Below are 25,131 nucleotides of genomic sequence, written 5' to 3' on the forward strand. Positions count from 1 at the left end.
TTTCAGACAATATGGTTTAGTATTTCACGTTTTACATAAGTTTTAAGTTTTGAAAGTTTAAAAAGTATACAGTTACAAACAAGCATTTTTGCCATTCAGCTTTGTCAAAAGAAATTAACATCGAAGTAGGCACATCTTTGTTAAACAGGACTTCATACCTTAAAATGGTAATCAACAGGTAAAATAAAATTGATTTCCAAGTTTGTATTAAACACTCGTATCAAGACAAACATGAAAGTTGGGTTTGATTTGGGTGTTTTGGTTTGGTTTTTTTAAATATTGCACCACCAAGATGAATATTTATCCATTACCTAACAAGTTACATCGCACATGGACAACTGGGTTCATCCATGTTTTTGAGAAAATGAGAACACAAACGCAAGATAATTCAATATACTCCAACAGGAGTAAGTTTGGGAATACAGAGTAACATACTTGACCAATTTGTGTATTTGCATAAGCTGCACCCTTATAACTCTGGCAGCTTTCTTTGTGAAGTTTTGTTTCACAGCTTATTGGCAGATATTAGCATAATTTTCAAAAAAGGTCTGCAAGATCAGCAGGAACACATGAAGAAAGCAGTTTCAACAGCAAGATCTACAAAGCATAGGAAAGTCACACAACAGACATCTGTTCTGGGTTCAACTAGGTTATCAGTCCCCCTTTCTCCCCCACCCCCTATAAAAATCTCAGTTCAATCAGAAAACTTTTGGCCATCAAAAGTGATTTTTCATACCGATAAAATTTACTTTATTTAAAACTACTCAGACAGAACACTTCTGCCAGAAACTTACTTTGTCCTCCAGCTACCAAGACAAAGGAAAAACCATGGTTGTCTTAATGCACAAGAGTGCCAAAAAGGTATATAAAAATCAGGAGTTATTTGCACCTTAACACCTTGCATTTGTGGTCACCATTACAAGGAGCAGATACCATTTATAAATATTGTTAGACGTATGCAAGAGTGATCCCAAACCAATTCCAGATGAGGAGTTACTAGAATTCAAAACCTGTGCGTCCATTATATTTGTACAAGTGCAGTATTTAACAATTTCAAAATAAAAGGGTAACAAAAATTAACACAGACTTATTCAGTACATCAGAACCAATTCTTACAAGACTGAAAACAGGACTTAAAAGTAGGATTTGCAGCTGGTCCCTCATGTTGACATCTCAGTCTCAGGAGTTTAAACCCAAAGCTTTATCTAAGGAAAAATCTGTTTCGAGATACAGTAATACAACCTTGCATTACAGGGACCTTGTGTGACACTTGAGGATAAAGAACTGAAGTTATACCTTGTACCTACACACTAGACAAAGACCACACAGTTGCCCAGTTCAGAATGCAATTATAGCAGTTCTAGGGCTTAAAGCAGCTTTATGTTTCTTCAGATTCTGTGCATGTTCATCACATTTCTAGACTGAAGCCAGCTGGCCTGAATTAAACCATTCTTGTATATGTAGCTAGTGATTTTCCATGGATGAAATCTCAGTCCCTGGCAAGAATCCCCATTCACTTTAAGAGTCCAGGTTTCCCTGTTCATAGTAATGCCTTTATTTCCAGTCTCTCCCTGGGAGAGCAAGCTTTAAAGCTGAGTAGGTCATGAAGTTTATTTTGAAGATAACATTAATTCTTAAATGCAAAAAATAATCATTTTATGACGTATATATTACTGCTTGTGTCTATTATCTCTAGATGAAAATGGAACTATGGCTAATTATATCCAGTTTACAAGACACTAAAAGTTTTTGTGCAAGTACTAGCAGTGATTTTAACTTAGAAGGTTAAATTTTCTTCCTGAAATATTGCAAAAAACATAAATGCAGAGGAATTTATGTTATCGATAATTGCAATCTACTGTTGAAAACTTTTTGATTAGCACTCAAGTTGTCATGATCAGTTTTCAATGTTCAACTGAAAAGCTGAATGATTTAATTTCACCATTAATTTTAAAAGCGGAGTTTGCTACAAAGGTGGCCTATATAGGCAGTTTCAACTGCAAAGTGAATTCTATATAGTATAAGCTAAGTTAATGTGATAAACAGTTGTATCAAAGTATTAACATATATTTTAAAAAAACTTAATTTCAGATGCTGGAATAGCATGCAACAACCCTTAGGCTGCACTCTTAACTACATGCATATGTTTCTAAGGAAAATGATTCCTTAGCTGCTGTGCTGCTACTACACTAAGGTATATGCACAGATCAGGAGCTTGCTGACAGAGCAACATTTTGGTTTAGCCCATGAGGTGCCAAGTCTTCTCAGCATTAAGTCTCTCACCACTTTTGTGAACTCAGTTGTTCTACCCACAGCCCACATAATTTCACACTTAGTGCATTAGAGAGCACCTACATGCATTTCCAGCTAGTTGGATTTGCATGCATGTAATCAAATTTATCAGTTAAAAGTCAGAAATCGTAACGCATTAAGCTATTCTTTATCATTTACTGTCAAACAGGGGTGAAGAAACACATCAGTTTTAACACATTACTGTTCGATGATGTTGACAGTTTTGACCAACTGAGGCACAACTGTAGATAGTGACCAACAAATCATACTTGGGTCACTCAACTAATAAGCATACATTTACTCATAGTGCATCAGACGTATGTATTATCAGTAAAAAAAAAAAAAAACAAGAAGGTCTAACTTAAGAGTTATATGCAGCCTAATGTGCACTCAATGTAAAATGTTTTGAACACTGCCCCAATGGCATGTTATGTCCTGTACCTGTGTTACACTACTGGACAGCAGACAATCAGAATTCACTCCAGCTTCATAATAATATACATCAACTGCCCATAATCATTTCAATCCCTGTCCAAATTGCATTCTGTAGCTAGCTTTTTCAGTGCCTCGCCTTAGTTAATTTAACTTGATTATAATTGGAAGCATCTGACTATGATTTAGGCATGCTTATTGCTGTGAAAGAAATAAGCCCATATTCAAAATTACTGTGCAAGTATTTTAATAAGATTTGCACACATCTCAAAAAATTCTATTGTATGACTCCCTGGTCTTGGAGTTAAGTCAGCTGTAGAAGAGTCAAGCGAAGAGCTCACTGATGAGGTAAGGGATGTATCAGCCGATTTTCCTTGCACATCAGCATCTGAATCTTTTTGACAGGATCTATAGTTGCTCACAGAACCTGATCTCTGTGGAGTTGCAGTCCCAGACTTCACTTCAGTAATCTCATCTGGAGGGCAAGGGGAAAGAGAAGGAAAATGAAGTATCAGTAACAAATCAATTACAGGAACAGCAAATATCTTCCCCTTCTCACACTTCTAAATCTTGTTTTTTAAAATCTTGATTAATACGTAAACAGCTTTTACAAACTGTATATATTTGATACAAAATAAGCGCTTATACATATAGTAATACAGAAGCAAGTGTCCTCGTGAGAGTTCTCCCTGTACTCTGAACTTTGTTTCAGAACTGTTTACACCTACTTTAGACCAACACTTGCCATATTTTTCATGAACTAATTTCAGCAGCTAATAGTTCAATCTGGGTTACTTAAAACCAAACCAGGATAGCATCATAATAGCATCATATGGTTAAGTCCAAAAATATTTCAAACATTTTGTAGATGCTTCTTGCTAGCATCTATTTTTATGCTATTTTTGTTCACTTTATATTTGGTTATTTATACCTTGTTATTTGTGTTTTCATTTTAAATCACTGATACATTAATTGCTAGCATCCACATTACTTTATCTATCAGTTTTGGAAGTTTTTCCCCCTAGTATGTTGCACATTTGGGCTGCAGCTGCTTAAGTTTACCTTCCATATCAGGAGGAAACACCTTCATCTTAGAAGTAATGTTCTGCTGAAGTATCTCTATTCTTACCTTAAATACTGAACATAAGTGTGACTCTTGCCTGACACCAGGAAGTTACTTCCAGGAGCAATTAGTGAACACAGGGAAGACTGCCTTTTCACATCAAAGCTACTTTAAACTACAGTTTGGTAAGAGGAACAGAGAACAGTTAACTGGTGGAGAGAAAGGAAAGTCAATCAGCTTCACTGTTGGAAGAGAGGTGGCAAATCCATGCCCTTGGGTTCTGTTTCCTCAAGAGTGGAAGCCAGGACTGCAGCAGGCTGCCCTCCCCCACTTGCAAGGTTGTAAGCAGTCATCTCCCCTCCAACAGGCATGTCATTTGTCCTACACTGCAGTAGGTCTGTACAGGAAAGAGATTAGTCCCCTGTATCAAGTACCACTGAACCTAAGCAAGGACCTATATTGTTGGAAGGAATGAGACAAGAACTGCACTGCCAAGCCAGATCAGATTAAACTGTCATGAGACACAGCCTTAGCCACCCTATACCGTAAATCCAGCCACTCTAGTAAATCCTTTTTCCATGCCACCTGTTTTCCTAGGCATGTCATTCACACCACTGACTGTAGGTATTTCTGCTTTAGTCTACTACACCCATGAACAAGCATTGTGGCCAGTCTCTGTGAGCTACTCCATTTTCAGGAAGGTACCCAACCAGGATTTGTATGCTGTGTTACTATCACTCTATAAAATATATCTTTCTACAGGTTAGACCAACTGCTTTCAAGACTTCAGTTACTTCAAGCATACAACTCTTATCTCAAATTTTGTCTACTACTAGCAGTGGTGGGTTTATTCAGCCTGGCAGCTAATACCTCAGTGCAATAGGGAAGAAAATTGGACTGGCAAACGTGAGAAAACTCACATGTAGAAATAAAGATAGTTTAAGAAGAAGGAAGAAAAAGGCGTGTGTGTGTGAAGTGATGCAAAGGCAACTACCCACCACCTCTCCAAAGCAGACTGATACCCAGTCTCAAGGCTACCTTCCCCAAACCCCCATCACATAACATTATATGGCATGGAATAGACCTTTGGTCAATCTGGCTCAGCGCTCCAGGCTGTGTCCCTTCCCAAATTCTTGCTCATCCCTGGCCTATTCATTGGGTGCAACAGCAACACAGTGGAGGAAAGAAGTCTAGATCCTATGCAAGTACTGCTAAGCAACAGCGAAAATAATGGTGTTATCCACACTAGTTTAGTCACAGATCCAAAATGTAGCACCATATAGGCTGCTGTGAAGAAAGTGAACTCCATCTCAGACAGATCCAGTACAGCAATGTACATATTCAAGTCAAATTTAAGTGTCTAGATGACAAGCTCTATCTTCACTAGGAAATCTTACTCACATGCTTACTTGAGATCTAAATTAATGTTTAAATTTGGTGGTGAGGCTCCAAAGGCAGTTTAGGTTGATCGAAATCTCACCTCTCGCAGCTCTGTCCCCTTCTGCACTAGTGTTATTTGTGCTGGTGCAGATACAAAATAGAGCAGTTCAGGATTTGTTACAGCTAAAAAGATATTATTTAAGGGATGAAGCAGCTAACCATTTGATCACAGGAACACTAGATCAGTAGGGGATAAAGAAACATTAATACAGATCTAGATTGGCTTAAGGGGCAACACTTACTTCACATCTGAACAATTAAGACATGTTTGAGTTTAGAATTATTTCCCATACAACTCCATTAACTTATGTAATACTTCACATACCATCAATACTACGAAAGTCCAGTAAGTACGTCCTGCTGTCCACCTGATACAACTGTAGACTCATTTTGGAATATGCACTCGTTACTGGATTCTTCCTTCGAACACGCAGATAGTATGGATTTACAACCTAATACAAAAGAGATTTGAGTTAGTTACCAGAACTGCTTGAAAAGCACTGCATATTGGTTTGTCATTTTAACCCACTGGTACTATCCAGTTATTTCAGACTTACCTGCTGGAGTTGTAGGTTTGGGTTTGTTTTTTGTTGGGTTTGGTTTTTTTTTTTTTAGCCAACAGAGAAACATTCTAACAGCCCCAATAGAAAAGTTAGACATGTTATCAAGACCTTCCCTTTAGCATGAATAGCCTCCCCAGAAACTCTTCCTGCAGAGCAAGCACAAGCAGTCAGCACAAGCACATGAGATTATTTTCCAGCACCGAAGTTTTGGACTTCTAGGCTACGTAACTACTCAGCTCAAACAAAAATTTACTGTTGTCTGCTATAAAGATCCTTTATTCTTTTACCTTCCATTCATAATCCAGTTGTTTAATTGCTCGACATACTTCAGCCATGATATCATTTGGTCGACTCTGACTCCGTATTCCCAAGTGCCACTTGGCTCTTCTCACACCTTGGTGTTTTGACTTCTGTGGATTCAGCTCATCAAGAGTATGGCGAGGACGTGGTGCTTCAGCTACTAAGAATGGCACTCTTTCAGGATGAGGGCGAGACAGATGGTGATCATCAAGAAAAGAATCTGGTGGGCTTGTAGCCAAGTAGAAGTCTTTGGCCTCATTCATTATTCTTCTGTTATCTATAATGAGGTGATAAGCAACCGCTAAAGGGTCCTGATGATTTCTGCTGTATAGACAACTTAGCACTTCCTCTTCAGTGCATTCAAACTTCTCACACACTTCTTTTAAGGCTTCATCATCAATCATGGTAGAGCTATATGATGGGTCTTCAGGAAACAAGTATTTCGGAAGGTCCTGCTTAAACCATTCATGTTCCCTAGATTTAAAATTTTAAAAAGTGAGTATGTATATAAAGCAAGCCTTTTTAATATTAAATTATTTTTTAAAATAAAAGTAGTTTTAGTCTGTACAAAAAGAATCAGTTGTCAGTCCAAATTATCTTCTATGCAGCATAGACAATAAAACAGTACATAAAGGATAACAATAGCATTCACAAGATTTCGCTAGACATTTTGCAGATTGAAAAAAAATCTCCTTTCCTGTAAGTTTTTCAACTACCTGAGCTCCAAAAATACCTCTGTATAACTCAACCAGCTTTTTATATAAATGGTGTATTTTTTATTGCCACTATGTTAGCTTTGAGATATTTTCAGCTGAAATCCTTATACTACCCCCTTGAGTTGTTCCTCTCTGAGTACACATGTAACAATATTAAGAAATGTTGATGACGAATAATTTTTTGGTAGATGTTTAGACACAGATTTTTGAACACTGAAGTCACACGCTCCCCACCCTAAACAAGCTATCATTTTTTCATTCAGAACACCCCCAGATGTCTCTTCCAGATTTAGAAGAGTTGGGGGAAGCTACGAAAGGATCAATTTGTACCTCTTTACTACTGTACACATAGGCTAGTATTCATAAGAGGAAAAGGAAAGATACAGAAGGAACCCAGTATCTACACTGCCCAATCATACAGAAAAAATAAGACTGTGTGCCTAGAGCAAGCTGCTTAAGTAGCCAAAGAGCACAACACCAATTTTCAAAGTATCCCAGTGTGATAAATAATAGAAGAATTTTGCTTTCGCTAAAAGTAATTAAACAACTACTTTTATTGAGTTAGGCTAAAGCTATTATTAGTACAATGATCCAAATTTTAAGAAAAGAATTTACTACTGGGAAAAGGGGGGAATTGATCTGAGGAAACACCAACCCAACAGCCCCCCCTTTCTTGGGATGCTCACCAGATGGCCCATATCAAAGGGCGGTAACTCCTTTGCAATGGAATGAGAAAGAACAGAATGGGCCATCTCTGGTATCCCTTGTCCTTGAGATAAGAGAGGAGCTGAAACCACTGACCCATAAAGACAGATGAGCTGCAAATTAGCCCAGACTTGAAGGACAAGGTGTATGTGACCACAGGACTGAGTTGGCGCAGAAGTAAGGGTCAGCTAGCGAACACCGTGAAGACTATGAGCCTTCATCTGAACCCCTGCCCACAACCACCAGGGAGCACTGCGCAAGCGTGACGGGAGGCTGGAGCGAGGAGAAGAAAGAAGGTAAGATTGCAGAAGAAGCCAGGAGGCATGGCGAAGGTGTTGAAACTGGCAGCTGTGTAGATAAAAGGGGGCTTGAAACTTAAACAATTTGGTGAGCCTGGATGGAGCTGCGACTTCTCGGCCACCCCAGCGCTGCATTTGCTCTCTTACCTTAATAAAGATTCATTAATCCATATTTGGATGTTGTTTGCCTTAATCTACCTATAACACCAGCCTACAGCGTAAAGACTTGATACAGATTTACAGATGTCCTGGTTTACCCGCAGCTGGCAACTAAGCACCACACAGACACTCACTCCTCACCAGTGGGATGAGGGGCAGAAGAATAAAAAGTGAGAAAGAAACTTGTGGGTTGAGATAAAAAACAGTTTAATAAAATATCTTTTTTTTTAATTGTAAGGAAAAGAAAAAAAAAAAGGGGGGGAAAATTAAATCAAACCCAAGAACTACAAATAATGCAAATGCATTACTGTTCAACTGACCAATGCCCAGCCAGTCCCTGAGCAGCAGCCAACCCCCATCAATGTCTCTGTTTTATTGCTGAGCACAATGTCATAGGGTATGGAATAACCCTGATCAGTTGGGAGCAGTTGTCACAACTATGTCCCCCTCCCAACTTTTTCTGCACCTTCAATCTTCTCACTGTCAGTGCAGCGTAAGGAGCAGAAAAGGCCTTGACACTGTGTAAGGACTGTTCAGCAGTAACTAAAATGTCCCTGTGTTATCAACACTATTTTCAGTATAAACCCAAAACACAGCCCTACATAAGCTACTGTGAATAAATTTAAGTCTATCCCAGTCAAAACCAGTACAACGGACCAAGCTCTAATCAGCACAAATGTTCTGAGTCAAGTGCACTTTAATCAGAAGCAACCAGTTAATCTGGAAGCAGAAAAGGCTTTTCCTATACCACTGCAAAGCACAGTGCTAGCTGGACTACTGAACCTAGAGGAATATTTTGTTACTATTCATTGCTGCAGGTCTCACCCCTTGCATGCACACACACTCACTGCCCTAGAATAATTAAGGTATTCAATTAAACTCGGTTTGTCCTTTACACACTGTGAGGTGACGTCTTATGGCTAATAGGACGGCACTGTTTAGGATTCAAAATCCACCCATGATCTGTAACCAACATTTTTCGACATCTTTTTCACACCACTTCTCTTGCAGATTTAACATGACTGAGATAAGCTAAATTCCTATCCACTCAAGTTTTACAATGCTTAGTCTCACCGTGCTACTTCCCATTGTAATACAGTAGCAAGGGATAAACACATCACCTTTCTTGTTCTACTGAAACATGAACACTGCCAACTTCCTTAACTTCTAACCTTAGAAGCAGCAGCATGTTCACTAAGGTTGTATACCAGAGCTCTCTCCTTCGAGCTTCTTACAAAGGGAACAGGTAACTAAACTACCATATGAAGCATAGATCTATCAGCAACATTTTTTTTTTTTCATTCAGCCCACTGCACACTTGTCAAAGCAGTCACCATCTCCACAATCTCCTCTTGCAACCTGGAGTCCATGATGGCTATCTGTACCTACAAGCTTTAATTTAGCAGTATTTGATGCAGTAAGTATCACTCATAACACAAATTCATGCCAGGGTTTTGAAGCTAGAAAGTGCTATCTTGCTTGTGGAATATTCAGTCTTAACAGATGATTTTTCAGAAGTTGAAGTAATATGAATAAAAGTAGTAGTTATCACATTAAAGAACTATAACTTCCTCTCAGACACTTACAATACAAAATAGTAGGTCTCAACAGCAAAGACATTTTTTTGCCCAGAGAAGTCAACACAGTGTGGTTTTTGCAAACCATTCTGCAGGTTAATAGCTTCACTATAACAGTCTTAAACCTAGTTTCTCAGAATTTCTATATGTAATGTATAAAATTTGTTTTACTGTAACCTCCAACAGATATTTCATTGGCCACTAGAGATCAGAACCATCAGAGCTAAAGCCGAGCCACCAGAAGTCAAATTTTTCATCTCAGTCTATAAAACGTGGACAAGCTGTACGAATTATTTCTTTGGTCTGCATATTTGCACTGAAATTACTGTTCCAGCATCCTGTGATCAGACATCAGTTAGTGTTTTTACCTAATGTCTCTGATTGTTGCTCTCTTCATTGGATCCACCTGCAGCATGTGCTTCAAAAGACTAATTACAGATGGATTCAGGTACTGAGGGGTATAAAAGATACCATCACATATCTTCTTGAAAAGGGTTGGCACATGATCATCATCAAATGGAAGTGTTCCACATAACAAAGCGTAGAGAATAACCCCACTGCTCCAAATGTCTACTTCTGGACCTGCATATAATCTAGGAAAAAGTTAATTATTAGTCATTTGTGTTTAATACATTCTAGTATTTTTTTCCCTCTACTTTCTTACATTGTATAACAATAATTAAACGTGTATGAACTTGGCACAACTCATCTCCAAGTACTATGCCATTTCAGTCCTATACCATGCCTCCCTTGAACTTCAGTGTCCTTCCCCTTCAAATATATAACCAGGCACAAGTACGTAGTTTTCCTCTAGTAACAATAATCCACAAACACAATTTAAAATGGCAAACTGAAAGAAACTTGCAGCTATTACTAAGAAAGCCCATGTTAGACATTGTAATCACTGTTTTAGCAGAATCTGTGCAAAGTCATCCATCCCCCAAATCTGAGAGGCTGAAAAGTTTAAGACCAGTCCATATAGCAGAACTTGTCACATATTCTGTGCTACTGCCCAAATAAAACAGACATTTGGCCTCCAATGAGCAAGAGGCAACATTAAGATGAGTAGCTGAAAGCCACAGATTTGACAATCAAGTACAAAAAAGGGGAAGTTCTTTTCAGACTGAGTATCTACTCTGCAGCAGATATTTCACTGCTACTCAACTTCAGAGCAGACTTTGCCTGTAATTCTATCCGTGCCTCTACTTCCAAGATCTGAGCTGTGAGATTTTTAGACCAATTCAGGCACACTGTACACACTGGATTTGGAGCATTAGCCATGACCTCCACCTTACAGGAACTATTTAAAGCTGATTCACAGAATCCTTAAATATGGATGAAAAATTATCATGACAAGTAAGAGTTCAGCTCACTGTTTCACAGCATCAAGCTTGTCAATTTAGTTTTGTAGCCTTTAGAATCAAGCAGCAAAATGACTAAAGTACAAGCACATAGGTATCCAATATAAAAGAAACTACCTTCCTGAAATTACTTCTGGTGCAGCATAGTTAGGGGACCCACAGCTTGTTCTTAAAAATTCTCCATCTGACATCATATTTGATAGACCTGAAAGTGTATAAGAGTAAACACTTAAAATTCAGAGCAAAATGATTTCACACTGCATACACTACCTAGAACAAGTCACTAGTAATTAAAATTAGGAAATTAACAAATCTATCTCAGTAAAGAAGTAATGTTGTTTGGAAGTGCTGAAAATTTTATATGAGCAAGCCACATAATCCTCCATGTAATTTACCAGAAATTTGAGTAATATCAATCCATTATGGCACAGGATCTAGAAATATTTGAGAATATTAATTCCAAAACAAAAACTAGTCCAATTTGGATGACACAGGCATGATAGAGAACAAAGTTGCTCTAAGGGAGATGGAATAGCAACGTAGGATTTTGGTCATTAACAAGAAAGTCTTAAAATCACATTATTGCTGAATGCCAAAGTGGAAGATGTTACCACAGAATTGCTTAAAATTCTGTAACAGGTTATACAGAACAAGGAAACTGATGAGTATACATGACCACCACAATTTAGAAACTAAAATTGCATAGCTGGTTCCTGAATCACTGCAGTTCAGTAGTTTGATTTTTAGATATTCTGTTAGTAATTAAAGTGTACTTTAGAAGCCTGCCATCTTCATTCACCAGCCCTCAGTATAGTCTAGTATCCGTAAAAACTCATATTCCAAGTAGAGTCTAGTATCTGTAAAAACTCATATTCCAAGAAGGAATGATGCCCTTTTACTGAGGGGTGAAGGAAGATTAAAGAGTACAGTTTGGCTAGCTTTCATATTCTAATACGTAAAAGCTTTTAAGCTCTTGTTTAATACACTAGTCATAATTAACTGAGTGCTACAGCTTTACTGATATTTAAGTTACAGGAAGTTATTTTTATAAATTACTGTACTTCATTTCTTCACCACATAAGTCATTTCATCCAAAGCATTTTCTACACACAAGAAACCAGTACGATTCCCAGTGCCCACATACATGAACAATGTACTTTAAAAATATACTTAGAACACTCAGCATTACTTAGCACCTTTCATCAGAGAACTCAAAGTGCTTTACAAGCCAGGTATTATCCATTATGTCTACAAGAGATATATAATGATGATACAGCAGTATGGATACCTTATTATGCTTATATGGGGAGGTTTCCTGATTTGGACGGTTCCAAGAACTAGCTGCTAGTCTTCTCAGCAGCTGTGTCACAAATAGCTAGTACAAACAATTAGGCCTTCTGATTAGTTAGGCAAGTATATAGCAAAAAAGCACAGGAGTTTGTAAGATTAACTGTTTTTATTTTACCTTTTACGCTTTAATTATATTTTTTCAATCACATCTTCAGATTTTTTTTACAGTTAGTTTAATAGGAGGACTAATGTTTTTTTTTTTACTACAGCAATGTGGTTCTTAAACATGAACTTCCCTTGCACTGTACTTCCAAGAGAGCTGAGCATTTACATCTTCCAGATGGTGAAACAGGCAACAGGAGTGGAAAGGTCAGGAACTATGTTTACTTAGCATTTCAGAGAAAATAGTTAAGCAGAACCAAAAAAATCGGTTCACAATTCTACCCAGTCACAGAAAATATCCAAAAAGAAAACTTGAGAGGAAAACAAGTTCTACATATGTGCAATAACATAATTTTGCTTTACATCCATGCTCTTCAGATTCCTGTTTTATGTCCCACCACCGGGATATTAAAGTATACACATTTTATTAAATATTTCCTGTCGTAATTAACAGGATCTAAATAACACCAGAAATGCGATCAGATATAAAATAGAAATGCTTACCAAAGTCAGCTATCTTAGCATTCATGTGTGCATCGAGCAGCACATTTTCAGGCTTCAGATCTCTATGTACTACCATATGCCTGTGACAGTAATCCACACCAGAAAGGATTTGCTGGAACAGACGTCTACTTTCCTTTTCATCAAGCTAAGACAGACAAAGGTTTCAAACAATTATGACGAGACAGTGAAAGATAATTTGTTTTTCACTTATATGAACTAAAGGAAATTTTCCCTTAACCTGAAGTTATCATTTACAGTTTTGATACTTTATGCAGCAGATTATCAGAACATGTAGTAGAAAGCTTCATAGTTTACATAATTTTGTTTGTACCACAGGCCTAAAGTGGCTACAACAAAACATACACACCAACTCAGAAAGTCACTGAAATTTCTCAATCATGCTTTTGAAATTGGTTGAGCAGATGATACATTCTCAGTAACTAGAAACATCAGCAATCAAGCATTAACTTTGTCTAACTGGAGTATCGATTAACTTTGATACTAAAGCACAGTGTAAGATTTAAGTTGGCAAAACCTGCTGACACATAGCACAGAAGTGATAGATTTTTAGATGCTATTTATGCTATTAGCAGCTGTCCCCAGACAGCAGACTGAGCTGGGCATTTCCTATGAACATGCCCTAATCCATGTCAAAGCTTGTTCTAACAACTAAAAGTATCCTGGCTACCTAGATGGTTTGTCAGAAGTGCCTTCAGAGCTTTCACAGAACCTGTTCTACTAGAAGAGGGTAATAAGGGTGCAATCGTAGCTTTCCAATAATGGATTATACTGAACAAATAATTTTTCAGCTACTCCAGTAGGATACGTACCCATCTAGTTTGTACCCAGTGACTGTAAATTAACTTATCAGTAGAGAAGAAAAATGCTATGACAAAGTCATGCATAAACATCTGAAACACGTTAACATATAACCATTTTTACTTTCAGAACAAGGTGTAGCCATAAAGTATATTTTAGTTGCTAACAGCAATTTAAAAGACATAAAAACAAGCCTTCATTTAACACGGTGTGACTGGTAGCCCCTGATCTCAGCCCCTGGTAATGTGGTTAGCATCAGTAACGCCATTTTATGAGGCAAACAGCCATTTTGTGACCAAGCGAGTCACATATTTGTGCCCTTTCCCTCATTATCTTGTGAACCAAGTAGACAAACCAAACATCTTTCTTCTTGCCCTCCCTGCCAGCCTCGAGATTCCTCCGCACCAGGCTGATTCCTTCCTTCCTCAGCAGCCTTGGAGGTCCCTGGCATCCAGCCAGCCTGGTGGTGGTGATCCCGCCACAGAACAGGGCAGTGTAACAGCACCCAGAGCACGGTCTGTAAAATCAGTTATAAGTCCTAAGCGGAAAACTTGGACCAGAGCTGCTGCTGGACAGTGAGATCTGTGATCCCCCAGTCAACAGGGACTCCTCCACCATCCTCTGCCTCCTCTGAGGACTGAGTGACTTGTATTCCTTCATATGATTTTTGAGTCTAGACTGTGACTGTTATATTAATACAGCAAACCATGTATTAAGATTTGAACCACACTGCAGAGGGTCTAGGTGATTAGAAATCATAGGTTAAGTTCTATTATAAATTCTGTATTATGCTACTTATAAATGGTACTATATTGATTCTACTTGTAGAAATCGGGTGTCATCCTAATCATAAATTCTGTGCTACACTAATCATAACATCCCGTTAAGAAAATAAAGCTTGAAATATATCATTCTGCCGAGGAACCCCAAAAAGAACCTGTATGTCCCCCACTGTTGGGAATGTTGCAAAAGCAATTACAGAACGCAAGTCATCGATTTGTAAAGTTGGACTACTTCTTACCCTTCCATTTTTACAGATATAATCAAACAGTTCTCCTCCTGAAACATATTCCATCACCATGAAAATGTCAGTTGGTGTACTGATGACCTGGTACCTGAGAAGAGAAGGTATCTTGTCAGTCTACACACTCAGTAAAAGACACTAGTTACATTTAGTTAAATCCAAATTTGTGCAAAGAGTCAGACAAAAGTATTAAAAGTATTTTAAATATTTTTCAGCCACTTTACAGCTACTGGAATGACAGTATTTTTCAGAAGCTATTTCTTCTCCTTTCACTATGTGATGCCATCATTGCAAAGACTAGCAGGAAGTCTGTATTCCCCACCAGAGTGTCAGTCTTTGTACTTTCAGAGGATTAAGCTTAGTTCAAATGATTTCTATGAAAATATATACAGTGCTGCCTCACAGACAGCATGGTGCAGTGAAGAAGGAATTCAAAAGGACTTTGTTAATGTCTCAGAAATACACACTTTTCAACCTTAACATTCATAAAACCTCACTTACCATAAAAAGTGTACATCAAGACAAGAAAAAAATTGCTCTTAGTAATCATGAATATCATCTTTTACAAAAGAGATCTAAATTTGTCATTACCATTTAAGAGTATCAACGCTCTGGTTATTTTAAGCACTCTACTTCAATTAAGTTAAAAAAAAAAAAAAAGACAAAACCAAAAAACCTAACCTTTAAAGTTTTGTAATAACTAGTTTATGGACAAATTTCCCATTTAATAGATTTTGATTTTCTTCTATATATCCTTACCTAAAAGTTCTTTCATTTTTTCCCCTTACATCATTCAGAAGTGATTGATTTTTAATGAAACAAGAAAATGAACACTGATAACACTTCAGTCAAAAATCAAATATTATATTAAGAAGACAGGAGATAGCAATTGGATGAAAATGAACATTTGAGGTACTACACTTTGGCATGCAAATATCTGAATTGTAATAAATAACTGAATTCATATATACATTATAGAACTTCAACATTCTTTAAAATGCCAATTCCAAGACAAGCGGGTAAACAGACATGCTTCACCTAACCAAAAATTTATTATCAAACTACATAAACAGCAATGAGTTCAGAATATTCAGGTGAACATGTGTGTGCACATATATGTATTTGTATCTATTTTAAGAGCTTAATATTATAGTGTAACAGCACAATAACTTCAATGCCGTTCTGAGGCAGTTACTAACAAGAGATCTTCAAAGTCAGTTTAACCTAAAATCCAAGATGCTTTACCTTGACCAATTTTCCTCCAATACCTTCGTTGATACCTCATCTATCAACAACATTCTGAAGCCATGGCTAAGACACTACTACAGAAACAGTATTTTAATCCTTTTAATCCAGAAGTTACAGCCGTGCTTCTCTAGTCAGCTCATTTTGCTGGTTATGGAAAATGAAGTTGTAGAATAGTTACATATCTATAATATAAATAAGGTTATCAAACCACACAGCACAGATGATCAGAATGCAAAGAGAGGCAATTTTATGTATGAAAACAAGATGCATTCTATTGCTAGAGGTCAAAAACCACAAAAGGATATGATATGCTTCCACAGATTTTTATTTAAAGCATGGTATAGAAATAAAATCTTATTGCAACAGTCTTGCAATTGTGGATACTGCTAAAGCCATGTATGAATTTTTTTATAAAGCTCAGAAATGTTCCAAATTAGTTATTATCCAATTTGTAATATTAAGCTGAAGAAATCTGTTTACCTTCATCCCAAGTATCTTAAGCTATCTAGCAGTTCCCAAATACAGTTTCTAATAGCAAAAGCATCACGAGCCTAAGCTACCAGCAAGTCTACCTGCATAACAGTATCAATTATCTCAAATGCTATTTATGCATAGGCTAATAATCCTTCTGCTTTAGAAATACAGGCTGATCAACTGAATAACTGGGGATCTATCAATTTTTCCATTATCTCCTACATCTTGTCCCTTCTCTCCACATGCACGAGAAAAAAATTTTGCCCGTAATTCTCTGAGAAATAAACTGTTACCTGAAACCTGTTAAACTGATTTAACAGTTTAGCAACACCAGAAGTACACATTCCTGTTCCACCCCCATATCTCACTCAGTTAATACACTGACACTTCCTATTTTGTTTTGGCTGCAGGTATGTCCTTTGGACTCATTCATGAACTCTGTCAGCACTAGCAATTTTGCAGCCAAATCAGCTCAATAGTCTTCCAAAAACTAACACACTGAAGAAGTTAGTGTGTTGATCTTACACAATCCAATTTAGCTTCACTGTAAGAGCTGTTGCCAAATTAAAGGGAGTGTACAGCGCTAGCATTTGTCAGTGGCAGCAGGGTCTTAAGACGAGACTCTCCCAATAAAAAAAACCTAACACAAATACCATGACTAAGACAGTGAAAGTCACCTACATCCTGGAAGTGCAGGTTAACTTTACAGGAAATTAAAGTTAAAAAAATTTAAAAATAAAAAAATAATATCATTTATAATGTGTTTCCTCATACCAGACATGAAGGGTCTACTCTGGAACATATTTCATTGTAATCTGAACTTCACTGATGAACTATTAATTAATAACACATGTAAACAGGCACACTGTAAATACCACATTTAGACAAGTGGTAGCAGTTACATTGAAGAATTCTGAAATAAAAATCATGTTTAACAAACTGCAAATCCTGAATTCGAAAAATCTCACAAAGGACAACCTACAGCAGAAAACCATAGATCACTGACCAGGATATCACTAAAACCATATTTCAAGTAAGAAAACACAATAAAGCTACTAAAGAAATGCCCTTTACAATCTCGTCCTTAACTCATTTTCTAAGCTGAAAAAAGATAAAACATAACCAGAAAAAGAAAACTGAAGTAGCAGCTAAAGACAGAGATGGATGCTACTAGAAATACTTATCATGCCTTTAACTTTTATATACCCATCCAAAGAATTTGTAAGCAAAAATCTAATGGAAGATCTCTGGCCTGCATTACAGAGGACACTGAAAATGGCTGCATACTTGGAAGCTGGTTACTTTCTTGACAAGATACCACTTGTAGTACTGCCCTTTAAACATGTCTCAGAGAAAAAAAAAAAAATTACTGCTTAAATATGTTTGATTACAGCAAGCAAAACTTACAGTTTAATTATATGAGGATGCCTGAAGAGTTTGAGGTTCTGAATCTCTCTGCGGATTTTTCCTACAACATCAAGACTGCGAATCTTCTGTCGATTCAGGATCTTCACTGCAACTTTATGTCCAGTTAACTCATGTTTGCCAACTGCAAGGAACAGGGAAGGATTTAGTCAGGATTTTCAGTTGCTCCATAAAGACATCAATTTGCCCATTTCAACTGTAGCCAAGAAATACAAGTTAAGGTCTTACCATTCCACATATACCTGTTATCTTTGGGGAGGTTGAAAACCAGATGGCGTGTCGTTTCTTCTGCCCTACTCCAATTTCTCCCCGAATTTGATCATCAGAATGTGAACAGGATATGTAAGAAAAACCTGAAACCTAACCCAGAAGTCCTGCAGCATGACTACATTTTTGCACTACCGCAAATAAACAAAGCATATCCAAAACACTGCCATCCTTGCTAATTAGGCAGACCATTTTCTCTCCCTAAGTCACTCCATGATTTTGGCTCACCTGGTAATCTACTCAGACACGTCTTCCTGCAGCTCTTCTACTTTATCTGCAAGGACAGCTCTTACCAAAGAAATTACTGCTATCTTTCCCTCAAGAAGCCTGTTTCAGCAATTACTCTGAATTACCACTAAGGGCATCTGATCAGTTTACTTGAAAAATAATTATTTAACTGTTCTTGAAGCAGTCCGGTTCTATACAAGCTCCACATTTTGTGCAATAAACACTGAAGCTTTATTATATAAAATAAGTGGCAAAAGCTACAAGAAATACACAAAATAAATTCCAACAGTAACTATGAGAAGCAGTGCAAACATACAACCTCATACATTCTTCAGCATCTTTCCTACTTCTAGGAGAATTTCATTTTTCTTTCAGAGGGACCCAAAACTGTAGAATACTTTCTAGACAGTTACCCTTCTTCAAGTCCTTAATTTTACCGGTGCTATTGTAAGTAGCCACAACAGCATTGCTAAGAATATTTTTCTTAAACCCAGTGCTGGATCGCAGGTAAACCACAGAAGTTAAATAACTCTTCCACTAGAAGGCTGCTCTATCTGCACTGGTATCTGCATGCTGTAACTATATCACTTTATACCCGATTCCTACCTTTTGAAGATAAGACAGACTCCAGGGACACCTACATGGTTCATCCATGTCCACTTCAGTGGACATTGCTAACAGACCTGTGCTGAACAAATTACTCACTCAACTGGCTGTCTCTCCTTACTTGAGAATTTAACTAAGCCCCAGGCTTTTTGCTTTACTTAAACATATCTATGGGAAAGTCTGGCAAACAGCAATAATCCACAAAAATCTTTCTGCATTCAACAGATAATTTGGATACAGTAAGCAAACACTTATCAACCTGTAAATCTCATTCCCAGCATAGATTGTTCTGCTGCCTTTTGCCTCTATTGAGCTAAAAGACAATAGAACTGAGAAGAAATTCTTTGCAGAGAGACAGACGTAATAATAAGCATGTGAGTGATTATTCTTACAACAAAAAAAGATAGTCATTTGTGTAAAATAAAGCAGTTTGTCTAAGTTACTATAGGGAAGTAACTTAGTGGATTACCCAAAACTCTGAAACATCGCGGTGGTGTGGTGAGATGCCTTTTGTACCTGAAATACAGAAAGGCGAGGACTGCAAGGTGAAAAAAACATTCCCCTCCTTCAGGAGTCCTTACCTAAAAATGGCCACAATGACCAAAACACTGCACAAGCACATTTGCACTGCTGAGGAATCACAACAAAGCCCACTTTCATTCCAAGTTCCACACAGATCACAAAGCATTATTAGGTGAGTGCCTAGAACTGTAAAATCATGTCACCTATAAGAATTATTTGCTTTCAACCACTTCTACAATTAAAGCAATCACAAACTCTTCATTTTCTTCAGTTCAAATGTGACTGAAGTTTTAAAAGAACCCAATGAATTATATCACTTATGTTCAAACCCTGAGGAGTAATGAATCATTAACATAAAATATTAGAAAAGCAACTATTTCATTTGAATTACAAAGTCTTTACCTATCAATAATGTGAACTAAAGTAAGCCACAGGTATTTAAAAAAAAACTTTAATAAGTTAAAATTTAACATTAATTTTGGTTAGTAAGAAACCTCTCCTTAGAAACTAACAAAAAATCAGACACATGAATTTGCATCTTCCTTTGCTTTACAAAGTACATTTACGAATGTGTTTAATTTAGTAAGACCATGTATATTTGAGCAATTTTACAGCTTAGTGTATAAATATTCAGTTCTGACATGCACTGTGTTATAAAGTCTCATTTATCAGCCAATTTGTTTCATTTCTTATTTGTCAGTCTACCTTAGACAAAAACTGGAATTTCATTAGAACTCAGAAAAACAGCAGAATGTAATTTATTAGCTACAACAATCAATGTTCAATAGGCAAGGCACATAAGAAATGTTTTTCAAAACACATTTTTCATTCAAAGTAATTAAACAGTAACATTTGCAGTTAGCTGAAACCAATTCTAGCTGTCACAGCCTTCAAGATTGTGTGCCTCAAGCCTTGATTTAATTCACTGGTGAGAAAACAAGATTTTCTGCTTCTTCAACTTTGTTCGCCAACTTTAAATGAATTATTGTAATGAAAACATACTGTGGTTTTGTGCAGGTGCAAGAAGATCCTAAAAGGCCTGTTCGCTTGGTTAGGACATTTCAAGTAGGATCACTGTATTCTTCAGTAATTTTTGCCTCGCTTTTTAAATTCAGTTCAAGATTACAACAAATCTAGCTTTTTAAGGTGCAAGTTTCCAATAACCACTTACCTCATGAAATGTACCTTTTCTTGGATATGGTTCAAAGTATGTTACCAGTAAAATGGCAGACACTAACTGGTAAAATACTACACCAAATTCAAAAATAGTCAAAGGCAGAACAAAAAGCAAGACTTTAGAAAACATAATGTAGAAAAGTAAGCAGCCAGTGTTATCTTTCAGAAAGCTACTTTGTACTACCTCTTGACAGAAGTTTTACCTGTAGAAGGGAAGGCTCACAAATTAGAAGTAATCAAAATGTTAGTCACCCTGAACTTCAACCAGCTATCAGTCCTTCAAAAGAATCACCTGATAAAGAAGTTCATTTTACAGACGTAATATTTCCCTATATTTCTTTATTTTCTGATAATAACAATTGCCTTCAAGCTTCACTATGGCTATGCATAGCACCAAGATTTCCATAAAAGTAACAGTCTAAAAGGAGCCGTAACTTCTTTTAGCTGTTGAAATGCAGCAGAAACAGCCTTTAAACTCAGTTCAGCAGATCTTCAACAGGAAAAGCAAACTGATTATGAGGCCATCCAGTGTTAACACAACATTCTTATGAAATACAGGTACCAGTCATGAAGTTTGTAGAAAAAAAAAAAAAGAGCTGAGCAGGCATATAAAATGTACGTTAATGAAACAGGCCAAAAAGCCAACCCGAGGCTCAGAGGAAAGCAGTCTTTAGAAGTACGAGCTAAACAGAGGTTTTCACTGTCAAAAAAGCCCATGAGTTAATGCTGTACAGAAGCATATTGCTCCACAACACGAGACAGTAAACTAATCTTTGCTGTCCATTTCCAGGTCTCTTATCGTTACCTTGACCAAGAAGACCTCTTCACATCAGTTTTGCAGTCCATACAGACCAGGGTTTTTAACCTAGTTCTACAGACAGGAATGGTTATTGTGCATTTACAAACGTTAAGTAGTATCCTTCGTTTTCTCAGTAGAAATCACTGGAAGCCTGACTATTCTTCCTTTTATGAAAGCTAACCTTATTTCCAAAAATAAAAGTCTGCATTTGGTTTCGGCAAGAAACCTCAGCAGTGTGGTTTCGTTTTAGAAAACAAAAAAAAAAAAAAAGAACCACATAAAAAATTGACAAAAATAGGGATACGTGTTTTATACTGAATCCTGGTAAAGTTTAAATAAGAATGTGTCTCACATAATTGATACAGATTCAGCACTCTTCTATGCCACAGCTTTTCACTCCTGTGGCATTTTAGCTTTGCCTAGATATTGGCTAGAAACAGATGTCTCCTGCATGACTGTCCATCTGAGGCAGCCAAGTGATTTGAGTCAGTCAGCAGTAGTCGGTCAGTAGTTAATTCGGGCTAATACAGCCAGATGAACAGTTAAACTGGAAAAACATCACACCAGTAACAGTTATCTGTGAGGGTAAAAGCATAAGCAGCAGGGTGAAGCCATCTGACAACTACCTTAACAGCAGCAGCTCTTTAACAATTACTACCAACTGTACTTGCTGGTTTTCCAGTTCAATCTTTTCAGGCTGCCACTGCTGTTAAAATTAAAGATCCACTTTCAAGAAGACATATCTCTGACCCCTCTACATCATATGAGCTCAAGGAAAACTCTTAACTGCATTTTTTAAATGAACACATTTATTACAGTTCTTCACTTTGTTTTCCTGTGATCCTCATAATTTTCCTTCTCTGGTGACTCTGATATGGTTTCATCAATTGACAACAATCACAGATCTAGTATTAAGTGAAGGAAATGTGCACTCAGGAGGAAAACCAGTGCATCACAGATAAAATTAAGTCCTTTATTAAGTACAGATGAAGTAAGACAAAACTAACACAATACATCATCTAGGGACAAGAAAAAACCCACAAAACTTATATATGGAAATATAGCATTAGTCCATGAACAGTAATACTTGCTTCCAGTTCCGAAATAAATTATCAAGAGACTTAAGGAAGGTGTTTAGGATGCAGAATGACGCTGCATCTCACCACAAGGTGATTTCTCCCCCATCTTTAACAAAAAAAAATATGTTCATGTATGCATGTGTGTACTCTTCACATAATCACTATTTACAAAGCAGCCTAAAAGAACACTTAACATTAATCTATGGCAAACAGAGAGGTATTATGGAAATAGAATAAGAGAACAGGCAACTCTTTTTTTCAATTATATGTTTCAAACTAACTGTATTTCATGAAATATAAATAGCAGTGATGTTCAATAATATAGTAAAATTATAACAGGTCTACAAATTGACCATCTTTCATGGTTTCCACTTCAGACATGCTTTTGCCAACATAGATACGATCAGAAACAGCAGTGCAACAGTGCTCTCTGAAATTTAAAAGCATATTAGAGCATTTATCGGTATGCCAACCTTAGTTTTGTGCAGTGAACCAGAGGAAAAAAAAAAAAAAAACAACACATCTTTGACTCCCCTTCTCTCCTCCATCATGTAGTCATTCCAGGAGGAAAGAGAACCTGATGCCTGTCTTCTGCCTTATCTCATTTCCTCTCTATTTAAAGAGGTGCCAAATTCCCAAGGAAAGGTATTCCAGCTGCCAGTTAGGGGTCACTGCTGACAAGAAGCTGGGGGTGTCGCTTTATAAACTGGCCTTAAAAAAAGGAGACTCAAAGGGCTCTACTCTCAAAATATTTTCCGCTGCTCTCCTAGATATTAAGTCACATATACTCCTCCTTTCTATACATTAGTAATTTCTTCAGAAGTTGTCAATAGTTGAAGGATCTTGTGCAGAAAACATATAATAGGGACATTATCCTGAAAAAAGGTATCATGTTAAAAGTCAGCTAGCACATTAAAATACAACAGGATGAACTGTGTTTTTTACTGGCTATAACGATGAGCATTCCATTATGTTAACCATTAAAAAATCCTTATGAAGAATACAACCTCAGTCTAGCCTAAGTTATTTGTGGAACCATGTTTTCAATTTGCCTACCCCAACCTTTGGACAATTCTCTCAAACAACATAGCAGGAACAGTGTAATCTAATTTTTCCACTTGTGGTGGACGTCACCAAGGAGTTCAATTTCTTTTTTGTTTCTACCAGGCTTCAATTTTACAGCACGGCATTTGCACCCCCGCTGCAAAAAGCTCTTAAAGTCCGAGCTGAAAAAAAACTTTGATAACCACCAGTCAACTACATTTAACACTAAGTCTTTCTATACCGTGCATCTGTCACAGTGTTTTTCAACTGTGCTGCAGCTAATCCAGTAACACCAAACCCACCTTTTTGTGCTTATTTGTCTGCAGAGGGAGAAACCTTGCCGTCCTTAGAAGGGCAGTAAGCGTTTGTCCCTGGGCAGCAAAACACAATGCACAGGTAGCTCAATAATTAAGACTCCCTTACGTATCCGGTGCTACTTTAAATAAACGCAGCACCATTAGCGCCCACTAATTATTTCCGTGGATGCGGCGGAGAAAGCCGTTTCTCACCCGGCCGTTGCTTCCCGCTGCGGGACCTGAGCCCCGCGCCCCGCGCACACAACCCCGCTGTGCCAGGGGCGCTCGCCCCGCACCCGGCCCACCTCCCACCTCCCGCCGCCCGCCCCCGCAGCGCCCGCCGGCGGCCGCCCCGGCCAGCCCCGCCGCCCCCCGTCGGGGCCGCGCCGCCGCAGCGCGGCGGCTCACCCGGCCCGCCGGGAACGACCGGGCAGCGCCCAGCCGCTCGGGTTTCCCGGAGAAACTCAGCCCGCCGCGGGGGGAAGGCGGAGCGGGGCCAAGCCCGGGATGGGGCGGCCCGTGCCCCCAGCCGCCCCCACACACACCACCTCCCGCGCCCCAGCCAGACCCGCGCGGCCGCCCAGCCCCCGCGGATCGGCCGCCATGAGGTGACCACAGGCGACAGCGGCGGACAAGAAAGACCCCGCTGCCCGCTCGGCGCGCTGTGCCCCCCCCCCCCCGCCGGGCCGCGCCGCTCCGCAGGGGCAGGCAGGCAGCCGCGCCGCTCACCCTTGACTTTGCCGAAGGTGCCGACACCGAGCGTGTCGCCCAAAATGTAATGCCCGATCTTCACCCGCCCGTGCTCGTGCTTCTGTTTATCCGCCGCCGCCATCTTGAGCCAAGAGCCGAGTCTGCGCATAATGCCCGGCCGGGCCGGGGCGGAGCGCTGGCTGGGGAGGAGCAACCACACAGCGCCCGCCCGCACCCGAACCCCGGAGCGAGCTCCGCAGTTGCCGGCTTCCCGCTCTCCCCGAGGACAAACCATTGCGGCTGGGGGGGAGGGCTGGGTCGGCCCAGCGGCGCCCCGTGGGTTGCGGGTCCTGCGCCGTGGGGTGCGGGTCCTGCGCCGTGGGGTGTGGGGCGAGGCGGTGGGATGGGAGAGGCAGCCCTCGAAAGCTGCAGGGCGGAGTGGCGGGCCGGGTGGGAGCTCGGTTTTTGCACCCACCCACCCGAGGAGCAGAGAGGGTTCACCCGGGACCGGGAGGGAAGGAGGCAGCAGCGGCGGCTCCGCGGCGGCGGCGGAGAGACGGCACCTGGAAGC

The 25,131-nt window shown here is 38.9% G+C and overlaps 1 protein-coding gene across 1 annotated transcript; it reads right to left on the reverse strand.

The window, feature by feature from the left end:
* On the reverse strand, positions 1-24,751 carry PRKAA1 (protein kinase AMP-activated catalytic subunit alpha 1). Its single transcript, XM_042804676.1, has 9 exons — positions 24,600-24,751; positions 17,836-17,977; positions 14,704-14,797; positions 12,864-13,008; positions 11,025-11,112; positions 9,915-10,139; positions 6,078-6,564; positions 5,553-5,679; positions 1-3,199 (listed from the first exon to the last, which is right to left on the reverse strand). Exons 1-9 carry the CDS (start codon positions 24,727-24,729, stop codon positions 2,955-2,957), a joined length of 1,683 nt encoding a protein of 560 aa, XP_042660610.1. The 5' UTR covers positions 24,730-24,751; the 3' UTR covers positions 1-2,954.
* Positions 24,752-25,131: the final 380 nt, after the last annotated feature.

Source organism: Tyto alba, unplaced genomic scaffold (genome assembly GCF_018691265.1).
Source record: "Tyto alba isolate M040663 unplaced genomic scaffold, T.alba_DEE_v4.0 Super-Scaffold_42, whole genome shotgun sequence".
NCBI lineage: Eukaryota > Metazoa > Chordata > Aves > Strigiformes > Tytonidae > Tyto > Tyto alba.

What these genes read in the sequence shown, in the direction of transcription:
- PRKAA1 (XM_042804676.1), bottom strand. Translation starts at nt 24,729, where the DNA reads ATGCGCAGACTCGGCTCTTGGCTCAAGATGGCGGCGGCGGATAAACAG. An exon ending in ATATCTGTAAAAATGGAAGG is followed by an intron (nt 13,009 to 14,703) that starts GTAAGAAGTAGT and finishes TGTCTGTCTTAG; the next exon opens with CTTGATGAAAAGGAAAGTAG. An exon ending in AACTGGATTATGAATGGAAG is followed by an intron (nt 5,680 to 6,077) that starts GTAAAAGAATAA and finishes CTTTTGTATTAG; the next exon opens with GTTGTAAATCCATACTATCT.